The sequence below is a fragment of the Merops nubicus genome, unplaced genomic scaffold (genome assembly GCF_000691845.1).
Source record: "Merops nubicus isolate BGI_N331 unplaced genomic scaffold, ASM69184v1 scaffold21527, whole genome shotgun sequence".
Taxonomy (NCBI): Eukaryota; Metazoa; Chordata; class Aves; order Coraciiformes; family Meropidae; genus Merops; species Merops nubicus.
This window is the reverse complement of record NW_008622569.1, coordinates 1-19,405: the sequence shown is the minus strand read 5'-3', so window position 1 is coordinate 19,405 and position 19,405 is coordinate 1. Positions and strand designations below refer to the sequence as shown.

The window sequence follows — 19,405 nt, the reverse complement described above, 5'->3', positions numbered from 1 at the left end:
CAGGAAGAGCAGAATGCCTCATCTCTTCTGTTCCTGGAGGAAAAAGGGCTGTTTCAGCTGACGTAGTTTGCTTCACTTTGTGACAAAATTAGGGCATGCAAGAAACGGAGAGCTTTGGGGAAATTCATGCAAGAATGCCATGGCAGAGAGAGGATGTGACTGAAGTACTATCCTTATAAATATCTTCTCTCTTTGACCAAATAAAGTTGACAGTGACACACGAGTTCTTATTAAAACTCAGGTTATTATTAGCAATGCGTGAGGCTTCTTAATTCTGTTTCACCTGCAAAGTCAGGGCCAGGCCCAAGTACGGAGAAGTGTAAAGACCTGCTAGTATCATGCTCACACCTACAAAAGGTGTTCTCTGTCCAAGTGCATACAAAGGATGTCACATGGGTTTGTCTTAGAAGTTGTTCTGCAGGTTCTCCTGTAGCCCCTACACATTTGTGGCACCTCTCAGCCCATGTGTAGCAGCCTGTATCCTCTGCAGATGCTCACTTCTGCTCACTACCTGCTCTTCTGGTCTTTGCAGGCAAATTCTCATGCAGGCTTCCAGCTAACTTACTCAGTTTTTAGAAGAAGGAATTAACTCATGAGAGAAGGAGAAAAGACTCTTGTTTTGCTGAATTACATGGATCATATTAAGTACTTGTATCATTTAATTTCAGAAACAGCAACATATTAAGGTAACAGTTAACCAGACAAGCCCAGGATAACTTGTGCAAATGCATTAGCAATTTTAAAAGCGAAGGAATCTCTCAGCTCTGGTACTGAGATACAGACTGAAGTAACTTTTTGGTCCCTAATTTTACTGTTTCATTTCCTTTGCAGCCCCTGAACAGCCTAACCTGGGAAATACAGACTATGCATTTGAGGTAGATTGAATAATGAAATATATTTGATTTAAGAGTAGTATTTTGTATACTTCCAAATATGGCATTTAACAAATACTTACGTTAGCAAATATTTCTATTTCACTTTGACTGCCATTTTTCCAAGAAAAATGTGTTCTATTTTTTTTGCAGATGGCCATTTCGAACATCCGATATGGAGAAGGAGTTACTAAAGAGGTTGGCATGGTAAGGTTCTGTAGTGTAAGTCCATCGTGGCTAAAAAGCTGTCTTCTAAGGGGCTGCTGGTGCTATCAATCCATTTTATAAGGGAAAGCTTCTGTATGGTGTGTCTGAATGTCCACTGCTTCACAGTATGTGTAGTCACATATACCAGTGTAAAAGAGGTCAGAAAATGCTGTTGGTTAAAGAACATCGATGTTGCTGTGGTGTCAGTGGATATGTGAAATGCAGCTTAGTGGATAATTAGATCGCTGATGATTTGCCAGAATTATGCAGCAATGCTTGTCTCTGACATGGAATTTAATTCCAAAAGCTTTGAGTCCTGGTGACTCCCCAGCATTTTATCAGGATCACTTTCATCTCTTCTAGCGCTCATTAAAATGAATTGGAGACTTTCCATTAAATGAGGTAGATCTTCCTTTCCACTGTGAAGATGTAGAATCTTTATTTCAGCAGTGTGAGATGATTCACCTGAGTATATTGTTCATTTGCCTTTATCACTGGGTTTTTAATTTATCATTTTTTCCTCTCTTCTTGACATTTATGGCATTAATGGTTCTTTTTCGTATTTGTAAAGTAAATTAATAGATAGTAGATGAAGGTAGAACTTCTGTCTTTAAACAGGTGTAGGATTATGTAGAACTTCATGGATTGTGTGGTTATTGTGACAATTAATCTGGCAAAGGTTAGGATGTAGTATTATTTTTCTTCTTTTTGACACCTTATTTTAATTTTTCACCAATAAACTAATATTCAATACTAACTTTTCAAAATTATATTGCCATACTGTGGTAGGCAGTTAGGGGAGACCTAATCTGTGGAAAAGCCTTTTTCTGTCACAGGAATTGTGTAGGAAAAATATATTTCAAAAATATTTTACATTTTACTGTAGTCTTTAGTGGTTCCATGTGGTTTTCACTTGTTCGACATCTTTATCATTAATTTTCTTCTGTCAGAGAACTTCTGTGTTCACAGTTTGGGTCATATTGAACCGTGTAAGTTCAGCAGCTTTACACTTTGTGCTGTTCTCTGGATCCTGTATGTGTGTGATTCACCCTCTTTTTGTTTAGCTGATACTCTATCAAAAACTTTACAGGAATCAACTATTTTTACTTTGGGGTTTTCATTATTATTAAACGGTTAATCTGATTTGGATTAGTATTTAATAGTCCAGTGTATGTTTTTATACCAGCTGACTGTTTTTTAATTTCCATGTTATCGTAGGACCTGCAGAATCTTGGTGCTAGAAGAGTTTGTTTGATGACAGATAAAAACCTCTCCCAGCTCCCTCCTGTAAATGCAGTATTGAATTCCTTGGCAAAATATAGGATAAACTTTCAGATGTACGACGACGTCCGGGTGGAACCAACAGACCAAAGGTACTCCCTCCCTGACAGTGTGCTGCTCCAGGGGCTGCCTGGGCTCCCCGAGCCTGTCATACAGCTGAGGAAACACCTCCCGCTGCTCTCAGCGCTCGTCTCGAGAGTTACCTTCTCTATGTGCTGGTTTTCTCCTGACTAACTGGAAAGCTCTTCTTGTTTTTAAGTTTCCTGGACGCCATTCAGTTTGCTAAAAAGGGCGAGTTTGATGCCTATGTTGCTGTTGGAGGTGGGTCTGTACTGGACACCTGCAAAGCTGCCAACCTGTACGCATCCAGCCCCACGTCGGACTTCTTGGACTACGTCAATGCTCCCATTGGGAGAGGAAAGCCTGTCACTGAGCCCCTAAAGCCACTCATTGCAGGTACAGCAGGAGTGAGGGGGTGAGAAGGGGAGTCAGTCTACACTCTGTGAGATTTCTACTGAAACCAGTTTCCTGTCACTCTTTCACCTTCCTGTGGGTTTACTTCTCTAGTTGTATCCAACATCAGTTTTGCTGTTTACTTCAGTGGAAGTAAAATCACAGTTTTTCTTTAGCTGAATTTGACTCCTTTTACTGAGAAAAGAGATCAAAGGGGCAGTTTCTCTTTGACCTGTTTGCCTTGGATCAGGGATACCTCTGACATTTCCTGGATCCTGTCTTTTTGGTGGCGTTACTATTGTGCTTTTGTTTGTTTATTTTGCAATATTATGTATTACTTATTATTTGTTGTTATCCCTATTCTCCCTTTTAAGTTCCTACCACAGCTGGAACTGGAAGTGAAACCACTGGTGTTGCCATTTTTGACTTCAAAGAGCTAAAAGTAAAAACTGGTAAGATTTTTTTTTTTTTGGTCTGCTGTTCAAGACAATTGCTTTTCCAATGTCTTCATTATCTCCCTGCCTTGAAAGAAAGGGATACTGAACATCATTTCAGGTATCATTTGGTTTGATTCAACTGCCACAGGCAAATTTGTAGAGCTTAAAGGTTTCCTCCTTGAATTAAATTCACAGTGTATTAACATAATGAAATACCTATGTAATACAGCGGATTATAGTTTGAAGGCAAAACAGGAAACTAAAATCTTTCAAGTCCTTAAATGGCAGAAAATGTTAATTGCAAAGGAAATTTCTACTTATATTCAGGGCCAACCAACTGTTGCTTATTTCCTCTGTATTTTGCTTTCTGCTTTTCAAACTTCTGTTTCTTTGTTGTGTAATTGCAACCAAATGTTCATTTTCCTGACTTTGGAAACCTCAGGCCTGAGATGCCATGCAAGTGAGGAGCACTGTCTTCCTTTGGCCTTTTCATCCCTGGCAAATAAAAATTGGGGTTAAAATGTCATCTTAAGCATCATCGCTGGTTTGAGGTTTTAGTCCTAAACGTGTGAATTTTTTTATGCCATTTTTCCATGCCACACAATCTACTTGGGACCCAAGTGGGTCTGCTAAGGAGCTCTGACCATACCTCAGAGTCTTCTAGTCTATATGCAGTCGATCATTCTGTTTGTGTATGTCTGTCTATCTGTCCCTCTCTCTCAAAGCTGCATCTGTGCCCCCTTAACCAAAGTGTGAAGGCATGAAAGTTATTACAGATGCTGAAGACAACAATTAGCAATAGCAATTGATTGTAGACACAAACCAGTGTCTACTTGCCCTCTGTTCACAGAAGATACGAATCTAAGAATACTGTTGCAGATGATACGCAGCACGGACATTTTGAAAGTTCAGGCCACTCAGGGAGGGCTCCAAATGGAGAGAGAGCATTGGTATGATTCACTTCAGTCAAAAGTCAAGTCACACAACTCCCTTACAGGCACTTCATCACCAGTAAGACATTCATAGATACTTCTTACTCTCTCTTCTCTATCTTTGTTTTATCTTCACAGTTTCAAATCATTTCTCCTCATTATTGCTACGCTTAGAACATTAGGCTTGTCTTGTATTTTTGTTGCCAAAAACCCCTTAACTCCTTTTCCTGGCTTGCATGTTGCAGGTATTGCTTCAAGAGCTATTAAGCCAACGTTAGGCATCGTCGACCCTTTACACACGCTGTCTATGCCTGAGCGGATAGTGGCCAACAGTGGCTTTGATGTGCTTTGGTGAGTTTTCTTGTAGGCTGCTACTTGAATTTATTATGATTTTGTATTTTTACTGTGATGATTGCAGAAAAAAGATATCTTAGGAGCAGAAAAGGATGACCCTTTTCCTCCCTTTCCTGTTCTTGTTAAGGTGGTCTCCGTTATACTTTCCTCTTGCTTAGTTTCACTGCCTCCTTCAGAATGTATGGAAACAAATCTCTCACTTGCAGAAATGTTAATGTTTTTGCAGTGCACTGGAGAAAGCGTTTGCTTCCGGGATCGTTGTTGTCAGGGAAGAGAGTCCAGGTGTTCCTTCTCAAGAGACTCAGTAGATGATATAATAGAAATTGCAACAGCATTTAGCACATCTCCCAGACATGGCAGGGAACAGAGAACAAGGATTTCTCTAATAAGAGCCTCTATATGTCTTTTACAAAAATTTGTGAAAGCTTATGGCATGCTGCCAGGTCTCAGTCCGATGATGACCATCTTTGAAATCTGTCTCATTGTTTGCTTTTCACTTGGCTCAAATTTTTCTGTATCTTAAACCTGCAGCTTTTAACTGCACAAAACACGAGGAAGTTTCTGTTCGGGGGCCAGAGCTTGCTTTGCTTCTGAGTGCTGTGTAGATGGAAATGGTTTGTCTGTAAAATGGAGCTCTCCTTCTTAAATAATTCCTTTTTAACCTTTCTCTTAGCCATGCTCTGGAATCGTACACCGCTCTCCCTTACAGCATGCGTAGTCCCTGCCCTTCAAATCCCATCAACCGGCCGGCTTACCAAGGCAGCAACCCCATCAGTGATGTCTGGGCCCTTCATGCTCTGCGCATCGTGGCTAAATATTTGAAAAGGTAACACAGTTAAGAGCCACACCCTTCCTGCTGTGCTCAGACCTGCTTCGTACTTCAGCGCCCAAAAAGGGATGCTTAGAAGAACCTGGATTTTAGGCTAAAATAAGGCAAACTACTACTTTAAACCTTCTTTTTCTACCCTGGATTTCTCGTCAATAAAGCAATTTTTTTTTTTTTCAAATAAAATTGAAAGTAAATTTGTTTGTCTCAAGGAAGCACTGGATTTTAGGCTAAAATAAGGCAAACTACTACATTAAACCTTCTTTTTCTACCCTGGATTTCTCTTCAATAAAGCAAATTTTTTTTTCAAATAAAATTGAAAGCAAATTTAGGGTTACTAGGTTGTCTAAAGGAAGCAACTTTTTAATGGCTCTGTGGATTTGTTTTATAAGTCATACGTAGGCTTCCCAAAGCTCCTAAGTAGAATTCTTTAAACCACCACAGAGGTGAATATGGCTAAATTCGCTCTATTTACTTAGCTTTTGGAAAAGTGAAAGGAAACTTGCCTGTGACTGAGCCAGTTTGATCTACTTACTAATCCAGAAGCAGGATTGTTCTCTGACTGAAGTGTGACTACTCAATCCTATTTCCAGCATTTTTGTCTCAGCTTATTTTAGAGGTTTTTGTATATCTGTCCCTAAAGAAGCCCCTGCTCCCTTCTCCATCATGAATTACCAATCTATTTGTGCTGTCACTGGTACCATTGTCTCCTTGATGCACAGAGCCATCAGAAACCCTGAAGACCGTGAAGCAAGAGCAAACATGCACCTAGCAAGTGCTTTTGCTGGTATTGGCTTTGGCAATGCTGGTGTTCATCTCTGGTGAGTACAGAAAAATATTAACCCCATCTGAGGTCAGCTTCTAGCTAGTGTTAGTTTCAGATTGTCAAAGATATCATGGCCTTTGTTGCTGAATATATAGTAAGACGTTGTAGCCTGGCCTGTGGTGCAGGGGGAGCTGTGTGTTCTGAGAAGCTGATGGGCTTTTGGTATTTCTGTGTATAGAAATTGTGTATTCTGGCTTGTGATGCTCAAATCCACTCGGGAAAATCAAAAAACATGGTCTTTCTTTACCTTCCTTGGTAGCAAAAAACATAGTTAGGAAAAAAACCCCAGTGATGGTACTTAACCTGTTGGATTTGGTGCCAGCTGTTCTGCAGTGAGACAGCAATGAGGGAGCTGATGCAGTTGTCTGTAGATTGGTCTGTGGGGTGAGTATTTAGCAGGCTGAAATGAGCTGTAATTAATATTGCAAGGTAATATCATTTCATAGAGGTGAAAATCTCAGAGGAGCAAATCCTAAGCCTGAACTGTGCGGAGAAGTTGGTAACAGTAATTCCCTTCAGAGACCTTCTTTCATTCCTTTTGTTTGGCCGAATCCACTCTTGAGTTATACTTTAATGTTTCTTTTTCTCAGGCTGTGTGGTCAGGCTGGGATGCAGGTTATGCTCTTTTGGGCCTATCTGCATTGCTTTAGTAACTGAGCATTTGTCAGCCCAGCCAGTGAAGTAACATAACTCCAGACTCACAAAGTAAGGAAGTACCATTATTTACAGCTAGGTCCTTAAGGTGCAGAGGAGTGAGGGTTGTCTGTACCTAATATCCATGCCATACGTGTACCTAAATAAATATCCTTTAAGTATCTGTACCCAAGACACTTGCATACGGAAGACTGACCACACAAGGGACTGAACACAGTTTTTCCAAATACCAGGTGAGCTGCCCTAACCACTTTCTTTCTACTTTCTGTTCCAGCCATGGAATGTCTTACCCTATTTCTGGTTTGGTGAAAACTTATAAACCAAAGGATTATAATGTGGATCACTCTTTAGTGGTAAAACATGTTTTATCTTTGCGTTTGTGTTATACATTTCAGTTCTCTCACATCAATGAGCATTGAAGCACATTGAAGTTGAAAGTCTAAGTCCTGTTGATGTGGTTTTATTATTTTTTCTTTTTTTTTTTTTCCCCCAGCCACATGGCCTTTCTGTGGTGCTGACATCCCCAGCAGTGTTTGCTTTCACGGCACAGATATGTCCTGAGCGGCACTTGGAAGCTGCAGAGATACTAGGTAGGAATCTCTGTGGGTACAACTTACTCATACAAATGGAATCCTTCCCAAAATGCCTTTTTGGGAGTTAAAAAAAAAAAATAAATGTGTGCAAGCAGTTGTAGTTGACTGTTGCAAGGGTTTTAAGTTTAAAAAAAAAAAACCAAGATTTTGGAGTCTGTCTGAGTTACAGTGCAAACTTCAGTAGAACAGTGCTAAATTTTGATATGGGATGATAGAGAAGCAAGCTGGAGAAATCTTCTTTTTGGCTAGAAAACTGGACAGCTGAAATGAACTCTAGATCTCTTACAGAGCAGGAGACAGTAGCTGTGATTGGCATCCCTCTCGGTGCTCTAGGGAGAAGAGTTACTTTAGAGTAGATACCATAAAACAAAGAAGTATTCAGCTGCATCTGCAGTGGGCTGATTTATTTCTAAGGTCAGATTTTGTCTGCACCAGACTCTGTGTTGTAGCTAAACTGCTGCTAACACCCATGTTCACTGAGGAGCATGCACAGCAGTGCAGAGTCAAGAGCAAGTGGTTAGGGCAGCTCTCCTGGTATTTGGAAAATCTGTGTTCAGTCCCTTGTATGGTTCTGTACGCAAGTCACAGCAATCCAGTCACATGGATGACTTCCTTGTATAAGTCATATGAAAGTATTGTGGGTTTCAAGAAAGGGTGAGACATATATAAACAATGAAAATGTCACAGTTAATTTTAAAGAGAATGTAAAACAACACAGTCAGGAAAACTACACTGAGGGAAAATTCTGTTTGTTTTATAAATGTTGGCTATGAGGTTGTTCAGCCTTCCTTCAAAGTATGCTGTCCTGCCCGTGGTCAAAACCAGAACACAGACCTAGCTGGAATCATACACGAAGCTACAAAATGACTGTTCCTACAGCAATAACACACAATTCAAAATAGACTAGGAAAATGTTCCTGGGTAACCAGCCAGGACAGCATATCAGAGAATTTGAACTCTGTCTCCTTGATTTTAAAATGAGTGGTTCAAAAGCCATTCCCTTAGGTTTTGTGGTATGAACTGCTGCCACAAATTCCATTTCTAAAAGGTCTGTTAATTTTCTCAATAGAAATGTAAACTACATTATTGTCTGTCTTGCTGTAAAGGGACCATGCTGAAAACATGTCACATGGAATTGAATTTGTTAATTCCCACCTGGGGTGTTTACTTCTGATTCCATTCCAGATTACAAGTGACTACAGTAGCCGATTCAGATTTGTCATGTTGCCAAATGTAATGACTAAGAAGGTATTTTATGACATGAAGCAGATTACTAAATAGTTATGCTGTGTGTATATACAGCTGTGAATTTGGGTACAGCCAAAAAAAAAAGCCTAATACCTCCCAGGGTGGACTCTTAAACAGATGAAATGGGTGTGCGTGTGGCCAGAAATTTTTCAAGTGCAATCAAAGAGTGATGTATCCTTTAGTTTAAGCAAAAAGGAAGTACTAGAACTACAGCAATAGTTAAAAACTGCCCTTCACATTTTCTGTCCTTTTTTCCCCTCCTTCCTTTCCCTTTTACTTTAGTCTCTGAAGATACGGGGTTTATGTTCCAGCCACTGTGCCACAGCAAAACCCAGAATAAATTCAGACCGTGTGGCCTAATCCCAACAGCATAAGGCTTTGTACAAGACTCTGAGCTACCTTATTTATCAATTTCTCCCAGATATTAGCTGCTACAGTACTGCCAGTCTTACCACCCGAATATCTGAGCTCCTCCAATGTGCTTATTGGTCTCCTGTTCACTTAATCCCCTTTGAGTGCTGTGCTGAACTTTGTGAGGATCACAGAAAATATTTTTCCTGTAGTTATGTTGTGCTCTTAGTCATCTCTCAGTATGGACCTCACATAGTTCTGGTGTAACATCATTGTGGTTGCACAGAGGAGCAATTTAGCTCAGCTTACTTTGAAAAGAAATCACATGGAGGAACCTGTGTCTTCTATCTGGACATGGGTTTATTATTACTTTTAATTAAGTCCTGACTATTCATTGAAGGGGAGGCAGGCTATTCCACAAGAAATACTGGTAATTCCTCAGTTTATAGTGATGCTTTCATTACTGTTCAGTAGCTGTTTCAAAGTTACTAGTTCCTTCTCTTCATTTCTACATTGTCCTACACGAGTCAGCACGTGTTCAAACGGCTTTAGGTTTAGGATTTACTTAACCTCTTGAACACTGCCCTGCCATCTCCTGTCCTGCTCAGCCTGTATGCTCTAGTCCTCACTTTGAACGTGTGGTGGAATGGAATAGTCACTGGTTTCCATGTCCTCTAGATGTCAGCAAACTCAAGGCCTTAAATAAGGTTAGCGTTTGGCACAGCGCCACAAAACAAACAGCACTGACGCTGGTGCCTGAGCTTCATTCCTCCCAGCAGTTAGTCAGACTGGAAAGTGCTTCTCCCTGTAAGCGTGGAGGGAAAGGGAGTTAACCTCATGTGGCAGTTCGTGTTTCTGGCAGCAGCTACCTGCTTCTCCTCATCTTGCTCTCGTTCACCTTTTACAAACTACTCCAGCTGTGAAATGAAGGCCAATTCCTCTTTTTGGTTCATTTTGCTTTTAGAGCAGCGACTGTGCTCTGTGGATATATATTCAGCTGATGTTATGATTAAATTAAGTCCAGAACAGGCTCCCTCCGCTCTCTCCACCCTACAGTCAAGGCATTATGTCTTATTTTAGGAGCTGACATCCGCACTGCCAGAGTGAAAGATGCAGGGTTTATTTTGGCAGACGTACTCCGGAAATTCCTGTTTGATCTGAATGTTGATGATGGTTTAGCTGCAATTGGCTATTCTAAAGCAGACATCCCTGCGCTAGTCAAAGGCACTCTGCCTCAGGTAAGACAGAAAGCACAACAGTTTTTCCTGTCTAATAAAGTAGAATGGATTTTTGAAAAAAAAATAGAAGTGTTTCTTTAGAAGCAAATGTTATTTCTCGTCCTACATGAAAGCAATTAACATGGAGAAAATTTTGGCTAGTCAACTGTATTTTGTTTCTCTGCACAGTTGAGGGTTGTCTCTTCAGTGAGGTGGCATGTGTGCTGCAGTCTGTTCTTCACAGGGATTCAGAAACAGCTGTTAGGTGTTTGATTTTTTTTTTTTTAAATGTCACTTTTTAAAAAAGAGGATGTTTTTTACAGACCTTTGACCTCTGTAGAAGATTTGCTTTTTCATTACTATCTCTGTTAATTGAGTATGCAGGATGGGTTATAGATAAAGCCTTAACACCAAGTGCTACCCAGTAAGAATGGCTGCATTCACTCTGCATTAAACTTTTCCATATTGGGAAGTTGCACTTTTCTTCCCAGATGGCTTTTTTGTTCCATTGACCCCCATCAGAATTTGAAATAAGGTCCCCTGGGATGATATAGATTAAACTGGTAATACCCTTTACTGTTTCAGTGCTCACAAAGACACTGCAAAAAGCAACACACCACTCCAACAGCAAAATCCAGTGTCTTCCTTGTAAAAGGACAGTTTGACTCATGTGCTATGGACTGTTCTGTCTATTTCGGATTTATTTCCACCAACCAGGATGGGAAATAAACACTGCAGAGATAATGAAAATTCTGTAGGCTGAAAGGTTATTTGCTTTTTACAGCAGTGCCTCTTACCATGTCTGGTTCTTTTCATCCCTAAGACTCAGAGTGACTTACAACAGAGGGTCAATGTTAATATTCCAAATTTATACCAGAGCAAACGACACAGAGGTGCAACTATTTAGGATCACACACAAAAGAGCAGTGGCAAAGCCAGGAGGAAAATCAAGGTTTCTGAGCACCCATTAAATAGATTATGCATGTAAATTGTTATGGGGTGTTGTGGAGATTTGTTTGGATTGGTTTGTTTGTTTCTTCCTTTAAAACAATTGTGTTTGGATCATCCTAAGCACATCTCACGGAAGCTGTGTTTTACATAGCTGGAAGAGAGGGAAAGTTCTTCACCAAAAACTGTTGAAGAGGTTTTTTTGTTACTTTGTTAGCTTAGCTCAAATCAACTTTTAATTCACTTAACTGTCATCTCACGGCACTGATGATTAATTGTAAAATTAGATGACCTAATTGTTTCTCAAACCCTATTTTTGGATATGGGAACATGACAAAATGTATTAGTGTTCCAAAATAGTGCATTACTCCTCACAGAGGTAGTCCATACAGTTTGGTCTTTGGTATATTTTGTTTTTATCTTGCGGTAACATTCTGAGCATCAAAAATCAACATAGTTTTGCCCTGGTGCTGTTTGAATTTTCCATTTGGTTTCAGTCCTACATAGAATAGTCTTAGCCTTGTCTTTGGCTGGACCTGTGCACGTAGCAGCACTTGCCAGGGATGGGGAAGGAGGTGTTGTTTGATTGCTGCTGCTGCACCAGCAAAGCTTCTCCTGTAGGTAAAGCTGTGCACTGGAGCTGCACTGCTAACCACACGGGCGATGGTTACGAGCTGTGAGCAGCCCACAGCTGCCTTCCTCACCTCCCCGTGGCAGACCAGCCTTTCACACGTCAGGCTGGTGGTGCAGAGCAACCACATCCAGCCCAGCCACAAATCGCAGCCCCGCGGGCTGAGAGGGAAGCGGAGCGGCCGCAGCACTGCACTCATCAAAACCAGTGCAGGCACGCTGATGTTGGGCTGCTTCAGCTGGGGCGTTCAGCAGTGACCAAACACCTTCACCAAGGCTGCTCCTCAGCCTCGGTAGCGTGGGGCTTCCCTGCATTGCCATCCCACCGCTGCAGTTTCCTCCAGCAGCGTGGTGAAGCATGTACCTGAGGTTTGTTTCAGTCAGGGGCCTTCAGCACCTGAAAACTGAGTGACCATCCAGATGAAGACTAACCACAACTATTTTATATTCTGATTCCAAGGTGCTGGGCTATTTATGAAGCAGTGTCACTACCAACCCTTGCTGTGCCTCTTTTTTTGGAGTCTGAGTTGCAAGCACTGTTCACTCTACCCACCCATAGCAGTTCCTAGGCTTTGAGGGATGTATTTTGAAATCCTTGGTCCAATGCAGACCAATAAAATTAAAAAGGGACTGTATTCCCAGGGTAATATCCTCTGGTGTACTGACATCCATGACTGAAGAGACTCATGTTTGAAGTACTTGACTTTGCAACTGAACTGCATTCTAGTTTTGCTTCTGTGTGTTTAATTATAGACAATTTTAACTAATATGTTCTTGAAAGTACTGTTTAGTTGATGAAGCTTCAATCTTAATTACTTGATTTCTTATTTGCAAAACCTTTTTATTCTCTGTGAAGGATGTTAGTACAAAGGCATGTAGTTCAGCTGCTCTTTGGTTAATTTATTGGCAGCTTTCCGTAATCCAGTTTTCCCTTAATTTTTCAGGAGAGAGTGACCAAGCTATCACCACGCTCCCACACAGAAGACGACCTATCTGCCCTCTTTGAGGCTTCCATGAAGCTCTATTAGCTTAAACATTTTGTTCTGAAAAGTGTGCTCTGTTCTAACACAGAAGTAATTCCTCATAGATATGGGGCTGAATTTGTTAAGAGAATGGAAGAACTCTGGTACCTTTGACTTCTGTGCCACTGTACACTGACTCAAGGTCAAGTAATTTTTCTATTAATTAACTAAATTGTGCTTTGAAGTGAAGTCCTGGCTGTGGGTTTTTTCTTGCTCTGTAGTCAGTGGCATTAACTTGAATAAAAGTTGGAGCAGGTTTCTCACTGCACTGAAGGCTTTCTTGTGCTTTAGAGGTGGTCAAAGGTGGAAGACTGTTTGAAGGACTATTCCAATCCGTTTTACAAATTATGGTTTTTATTTCAATTGTCCATGTTTTTAGAAGAAGAAATAATTGAGGTGATTTTTAACGGGGGGGGGAGGGGATGGAGTTCCCTTGCAGAAAATCATTTACTGTATTCTCTTCAACTTCACCATCTTTTTACCATCTGGCTCTTCTAAGAAGGCCATGGAACTTGGGTACCTTTTTTTTGTTTTGGATAAGAAAAAACAAAACACACTTTACACATGTTTGGAAAATGCTTCCTAGAAGTTTGCTTTGGGTTAAAATTCTGACATGTATTGTCAGGTATTTATCTTCCCTTTTAAGATCAGCATGAAGCATTGATAGGAGAGGCAAAACCAGAGTAAAGCGCAGTCACACACTCAACAGGAATCCCACAACAGCAAGACATCATCCATCATGGTCATTTTGTCTCTGTGGAGGCCACAGCTCCCCGCTCCTGCCGCAGCCTGTGGGAAGAAGCTACCAGCTGTGCCTTGCTGCTCTGTAAAGCGGTTGCTTCTGCTGAGATCCTGCAGGTGCTGTCCCTCTGGGGGCAGCCACCAGCTCAAGGAAGTGGTGGTGAGCTGTGGCTGGGTGTTAAAACGTGGTGGTGTGGTGTATGGCTGCACAGTGACCTGCTGGGAGCACTGGTTAAACCTGGGAAGGAGTGGGCGTGTTAACTGTCATCTGAGAAAGGGAAGTGGGAAAGGGAGAAATGAAACCAAAATTTTAATGCTATTTTTCTAAAAAGTGCATGTGGTTGTGTGTGTACAGTTCATTTAAATCAGATTCTCCTTCATGTTGCAGAATCTCAGAATCCCAGCGTGGTAGGGGTTGGAAGGGACCTCTGGAGACCATCTTGTCCATCCCCCCCTGCTCCAGCAGGGTCATCCAGAGCAGGTGGCTCTTGTGGTTGGCTTTCCATCGCCTTGAGACCCGAAGGATGGATGAGAAAGAGGGATGGCTAACAGACAGCGTGTGTTGGGTCCCACTTACCTGCAGCGTACGTACCAGAAATCCTGCAGGCTCTGTTTGTTAATAGATGTTTAGTGCGTATTTTTAACACGTCCATGAGAATAAGCAGAAGCTTCTGCTCTTGCTCTGAATTTCTCAGTGAGACTGAGACAAAAAAAAGACCCCCAAAACCTGGGCTATTGTTAGGAAGGCTACAGTCCCTGTTTGACACAGCTCAATTAAATGTGTAGTCATGGCCTTGAGTTAACTGCTTGTGTAGTAAGTAATAGGTGAGAGGATATAAAAAACACTTTCAGTCTTCGGTTTCTTTTGAAAAATTACATGTACTTGGTTTTTAGAGACCTCTAAATACAACAGCTGGCAGCAGATATTTTCCTTATTTCTATGAACATGGGAATTAAAAGGGGAAAAGCTAATGGGGCTCCTGAGGTGGCACAGTTCAGTGAAAGCAGAGGAGATGTGACATGTCTCTTTGGAGAGCCATGATAATTCATGGCACTCTGTAGAGCCACAGAGATCATTTCGGTTGCCACATGTGCTGGTGACCACCAAGGTCAACCAAGCAGCAACCAAACGATGGCTGTGCCCACACTGTGCCTGTTAAGTGTTTAACTTCATCTCATACTAGTGGATCATGGAAGATGTGTATTGTAGCACAAACACTGCTCTGGTGATGTGGAGATTTTCCTCTCTGTCCTGACTTGCAGTGACTTTGAGCCCCTTCAACAATGTGGTTGGGCTTCTCCTGGGGTACACTACGCAGAGGTTTGACCGTGCAGCCTTAAATTAGCAGCTTGACATTGAAATGGTGATTTACACCTGCAGCTGAACGTGTAACACATGTTAGAGGCTGATTGTCAGCACTTCCAGTCCGTTAGCGCCTCACTCCGAGGCGGTGTCGCTTGCTTTTATGGGATTTGAGGACACCATTGTGTGGCATTGTTGGGATGGCTGTGGACACAGCTGTGGGGGGCTGGCACTCTGTGTGGACTTTGTCATCTGTCTAAAAGCTGACATCACTTTCAAAAAATCACTGTGGAAGTTTGGATGTTTAAGTGTTGCTGTATATTTTAAGACAGCATTGGGGAGGAAAAAAAGCTTTTTTGCTGGTATAAAGAACACTTAATGTTGAATAGCTTACTCTTCTGACCTTTTCACCTTAAGGAAGATTAATGATCACTGAGAGCAGAAATTCCCACCTCCACCACTGTCAGGAGTCTGAATGCTTCAGGGATTCAGATGGACAAAGAAAGTCATTTCACCTCTAGGTCACCAGCACAGGCCTAAGGTGTCTCTCTAGTGGCTATTAGATGATTGCTCAGTAGTTTATGTGCAAGAGTCGGTAGCTGTAATCCATTTTCCAACAGACAGGTCCCTGCCTCATGAAATGTGTCACTGGGGGCTTATCTGAGCAGTGAGAAATTGGAATTAACATGAAGAGAGCTGGAATTGCATTTGTCTGGCACTACTAAAGCCTTGGAGCCTCTATGACACTTGTTTCCATGGATCAGTCCTTCTCCAGGGTCATCTTTTCAAGCCAGGAAGGGTGAAGCTGTGTTGGTGCTGTGCTGTGAGTGGTGGCACTTTGGTGTTCCCTCCCACAGGGCTGCAGCCTCTGCTCCTGCTTCTGGAGCACATAGGTCCTGCTCAGGCACACTTCACCATGGTGCCGCTGCCATCTCGGGCAGTTAGGACATCCTAAAGTCATACATCCCACAGCCATCTCCCAAGCTTAGCTCCTGGTGCAGTCAAGCTGAGAGACTTCATACCTATTGCATTTGTGTTTTAAATGGAAGTCCTGAAATTAGGGCTACTCGGTAAACCTGAGCACAGAGCCAGGGGGCAGATTTTGATAGTAAAGAACCATTAGTGACTCCTCATGTCAGAAGTGATGATGAAGTAAAGTGCAGTTCAGGGACCTGCCCAACAGAGCCAAGCTAATAACACCAGCCTGCCAAATAAAGGCAGCGCAGGGTCGGCTGATGGGCACCAAAGGTCTGACTGAGCATGTCCTTCTCTGGAGACATCTGCTTGTGCATAGCAAAAGAGGCTTTGGCAAAGAACCTGCTGTGTGTGCAGAGGCATGCGGCTGCTTACAGCTGAGACACTGAGCCTGAACATACAACACTGTTAAATGCTGAGGAGTAAAGTTGAAGAGCTAGGATCTAGAAGTCTACCTCTTTTTGACTGAGCAAGTTGAGAGGATGTAGACATGTCAGACTTCAAGTGAACATCTAAGATAACAATCATAGATTCATAGAATCATTCTGGTTGGAAGGGACCTTTAAGATCATCAGGTCCAACTGTTACCCCAGCACTGCCAGGTCACCACTAAATCATGTCCCTCAGCACCACATCTACACATCTGTGCAGCCCCTCCAGGGATGGAGACTCCACCACTGCCCTGGGCAGCGTGGACCTGGGCTTGAGGATCCTTTTGGGGAAGAAATGTTTCTTAATGTCCAATCTAAACCTCCCCTGGTGCAACTGGAGGCTGTTTCCTTGTGTCAGAGCCAGAAGGTCTCCCCTGAGCCTCCTTTGCTCCAGGCTCAACACCCCCAGGTCCCTCAGCTGTTCCTCAACAGACTTGTGCTCTAGATCCTCCCCAGCTTCGTTGCCCTTCTCTGGCCACGCTCCAGCCCCTCAGTGTCCTTCTTGGAGTGAGTGATCCAAAGTTGAACCCAGGATTTGAGGTGCAGCCTCAAATATGCATTTTATCAAACATGAAGGATGTAGAATCTCAAGCAGTGTAGTTATTAAGGAGAACGTGCCGTGTCTCTTTGCTGTTCCCTTTTGGTTTTCTCTCTCCCAGGCTTACCTCTGCACTGTACTTTCCTTGTAGTGGACAGAGCAACTAATGGGATTACAGCCACAACTGATTCAATAAAGGAAGGTGTCTCAGTGTGAAGGCAAACAGGACAGAGGAAAAGGACAAGTAAAGACCAACAGTTCCGCAAAATTCAAAGATCTCAGAGGCTGCATGGCTTGACAAGGACTGACCTCTATGTAGCTTATGAGCTTGAAAATCCTCTCCCATGTATTTGCAGCATTAATTCCTCTTGTCATCTGAGGTGATCTACTTTAATCAGATTCCTAGAAACAAGTCAGGTACTTAAAGCAGAAGATTGACACTCCTGCTTGCAGCGTCAGAGAGAGGCCAAAGACCAAACCAGAAGGAAGCCCAGATAACATGTTCCATCTCTCTGAAAACACTTCAAGGGTAATTGGCATGGGAGGGAGGCCCCTGCTTTCCCCCTGCAGACCGACAGCTCTGTGCTCTGTGGTCATTTAGCTTGTTGCACAAGAGCTACCTCAGAAGTCTCACACCTCAAAGACCCAGCAATTCCCTGCTGGTCCTCCTACTCTGTTCCAAAACCTCCTGTGGCAGCGTCTTCTGTGCTGCCTCGCTGATTCACACCAGCACCGTTCCTTCAGTCTGGAGAAAAGGGGGACTCATAAACCTGATCCTGCTTCCCTGCCTTTAGTGCAGCTTCTCCTACCTCCTCCTCTCTCAGTTTCTAGCACCAGGGGCTCTGAGTGCCCATAACGGTGCTCCTTGTTTTCAGTTTTATCTCATTTTCACAGAGAACTTAAGCCAGAGGAGGCACTGCCATCTGATAGCCTCCACAGACCTTCATCCCGCGGAGCACGTGTGTTCCACGCGGCAAAAGAAGCTTGATGGATGCATGAGGACACGCTAGAGACAAGTGAGGTGACAGTTCAGGTTGCCTCATTCTTTAGACTTATCCATGAGAGAAATCCTAAGTCGTTTGTGCCTGGTTACCCAAGCACTGGATTTTCCTCCGTATGGTGTGAGACAGAGTGTGCACCTGCAGCAAGAGGGCTACCCCTCTGCAAATCCAGGGACCGCAGGGCAAGGCTTAACTAAAGTGCTTGTTTGTCCAAAACCGGGTGTGTTCACATCAGGAGCCAATAGTCAAAGTAGTCTTAAAAAGTTTTAAAGGAAAAAAATTTGAATTGAAAAAGCCCCATCCAAAGGTTATTGTGCTTTATCAGGGGAATAAAGACCTCACTGATCAATCAGCTTGAAAAATACATAAATCAAGGACAAATGTAATTAAAGCTCAGCATCCTAATAAGCTATTGTTGGCACAGCCCGGTTTGGACATCCCACTCTTCTGTTGACATTTTTAATGCTTTCTGTGGATTACCAGAACATGACCAGTGTCTGAAAGCTCGTTAAGCCTCCACGTGCTCAGCCTGGCCCTGGCTTTAATGCTGGCTCAATGCAATCCCTGCTGCTGGCACAAGCTCCACGGGACTTGAACCTTGCAGTGCTGGGCATTGTATTTCTCACTAATCATTGTATGGACTTACTCAAGTGTGTTTTACAAGCTTAGGGCAAATTTGTGAATGTCCAATTGTATATATGTAACTTTTTTAAGAGGACCCAACCAGGCTTGTCGTTTGTTGGGGTTTTTGTTTTGGTTTGTTTTGTTTTTTTTTTCTCAGGATCCTGCATCATCCTTCTGGAACTAGTTGGGGGGATGCCTTCAGCCTGGCTTCCAGGTCTGGCTGGTTTCCTCCCCTGATCAGCAGAGAATTCTGTCTCTAGCCCTTTCAAACTGCACACCACTTGCACCCCTTTCTCCTGGTCCCCTGTAATGAATTTGAAGTTCAGAATGGTTTTTAAATGCTTCAATCTTACTCCCATTTGGGTAAAGTCTGTTACAGCAGCTTCCAGACATAGGCAAATTAAAATGTTGCTTTTGAAAATGCATCAGGTATTCACAGACCTTTCAGCCATGCAGTGCTACTTTAATTTGGAACTAGTTTTGCAGGCTGGTGTAAGAGGTGAACCTGTTGACAAGCATAGCTGTCTCTTCCTTTCATTTAGAGAAAAAAACCCACAGGTTCTGTGTGAGAAGCTTACTTGATATTTCGCGGTTTTGGTTGGTTTTCCTTTTCAGTCATTGGCACTTGCAATTCTGTGGCCCTAAAATAAAGCAAAGTGCTTTTCCTTCTGCCAGAAGTGGCACTGGCCTGGCCTCGCACAGCAGCGCTCTGGAGCAAACGCCCACAGCACACACGTGCCCTTTGAGCCCATCTTATTTTTAAATGGTTATCCGGGCATACCTCTGCTTCACAATCCTGCTCCAAAAATACCTGGGGTTTATCCTGATCATGTTGCCCAGCTAACAGTAAGAGCCAGGCTCCAGTGGCTCAGTGCGGATGAGGCTCGGCCCTTACGCAAGCGGGGCGGGGCGGGAGGGGCCGCGCCCGGGGCCAGGGAATC

At 42.7% G+C, this 19,405-nt stretch overlaps 1 protein-coding gene across 1 annotated transcript in view; it reads left to right on the top strand.

Moving 5' to 3' along the window:
- ADHFE1 (alcohol dehydrogenase, iron containing, 1) overlaps positions 1-13,212 on the top strand; it is a gene marked incomplete at its 5' end in the record, with an annotated part of 15,136 nt that extends 1,924 nt beyond the window's left edge. Inside the window, 12 exons of the mRNA XM_008944855.1 lie at positions 832-875; positions 1,026-1,079; positions 2,298-2,452; positions 2,620-2,816; positions 3,188-3,265; positions 4,428-4,533; positions 5,210-5,362; positions 6,085-6,183; positions 7,117-7,195; positions 7,336-7,432; positions 10,115-10,272; positions 12,774-13,212. Coding sequence (XP_008943103.1) covers positions 832-875; positions 1,026-1,079; positions 2,298-2,452; positions 2,620-2,816; positions 3,188-3,265; positions 4,428-4,533; positions 5,210-5,362; positions 6,085-6,183; positions 7,117-7,195; positions 7,336-7,432; positions 10,115-10,272; positions 12,774-12,857 — 1,304 coding nt within the window. The remainder of the gene's footprint in view (positions 1-831; positions 876-1,025; positions 1,080-2,297; positions 2,453-2,619; positions 2,817-3,187; positions 3,266-4,427; positions 4,534-5,209; positions 5,363-6,084; positions 6,184-7,116; positions 7,196-7,335; positions 7,433-10,114; positions 10,273-12,773) is intronic.
- Positions 13,213-19,405: the final 6,193 nt, after the last annotated feature.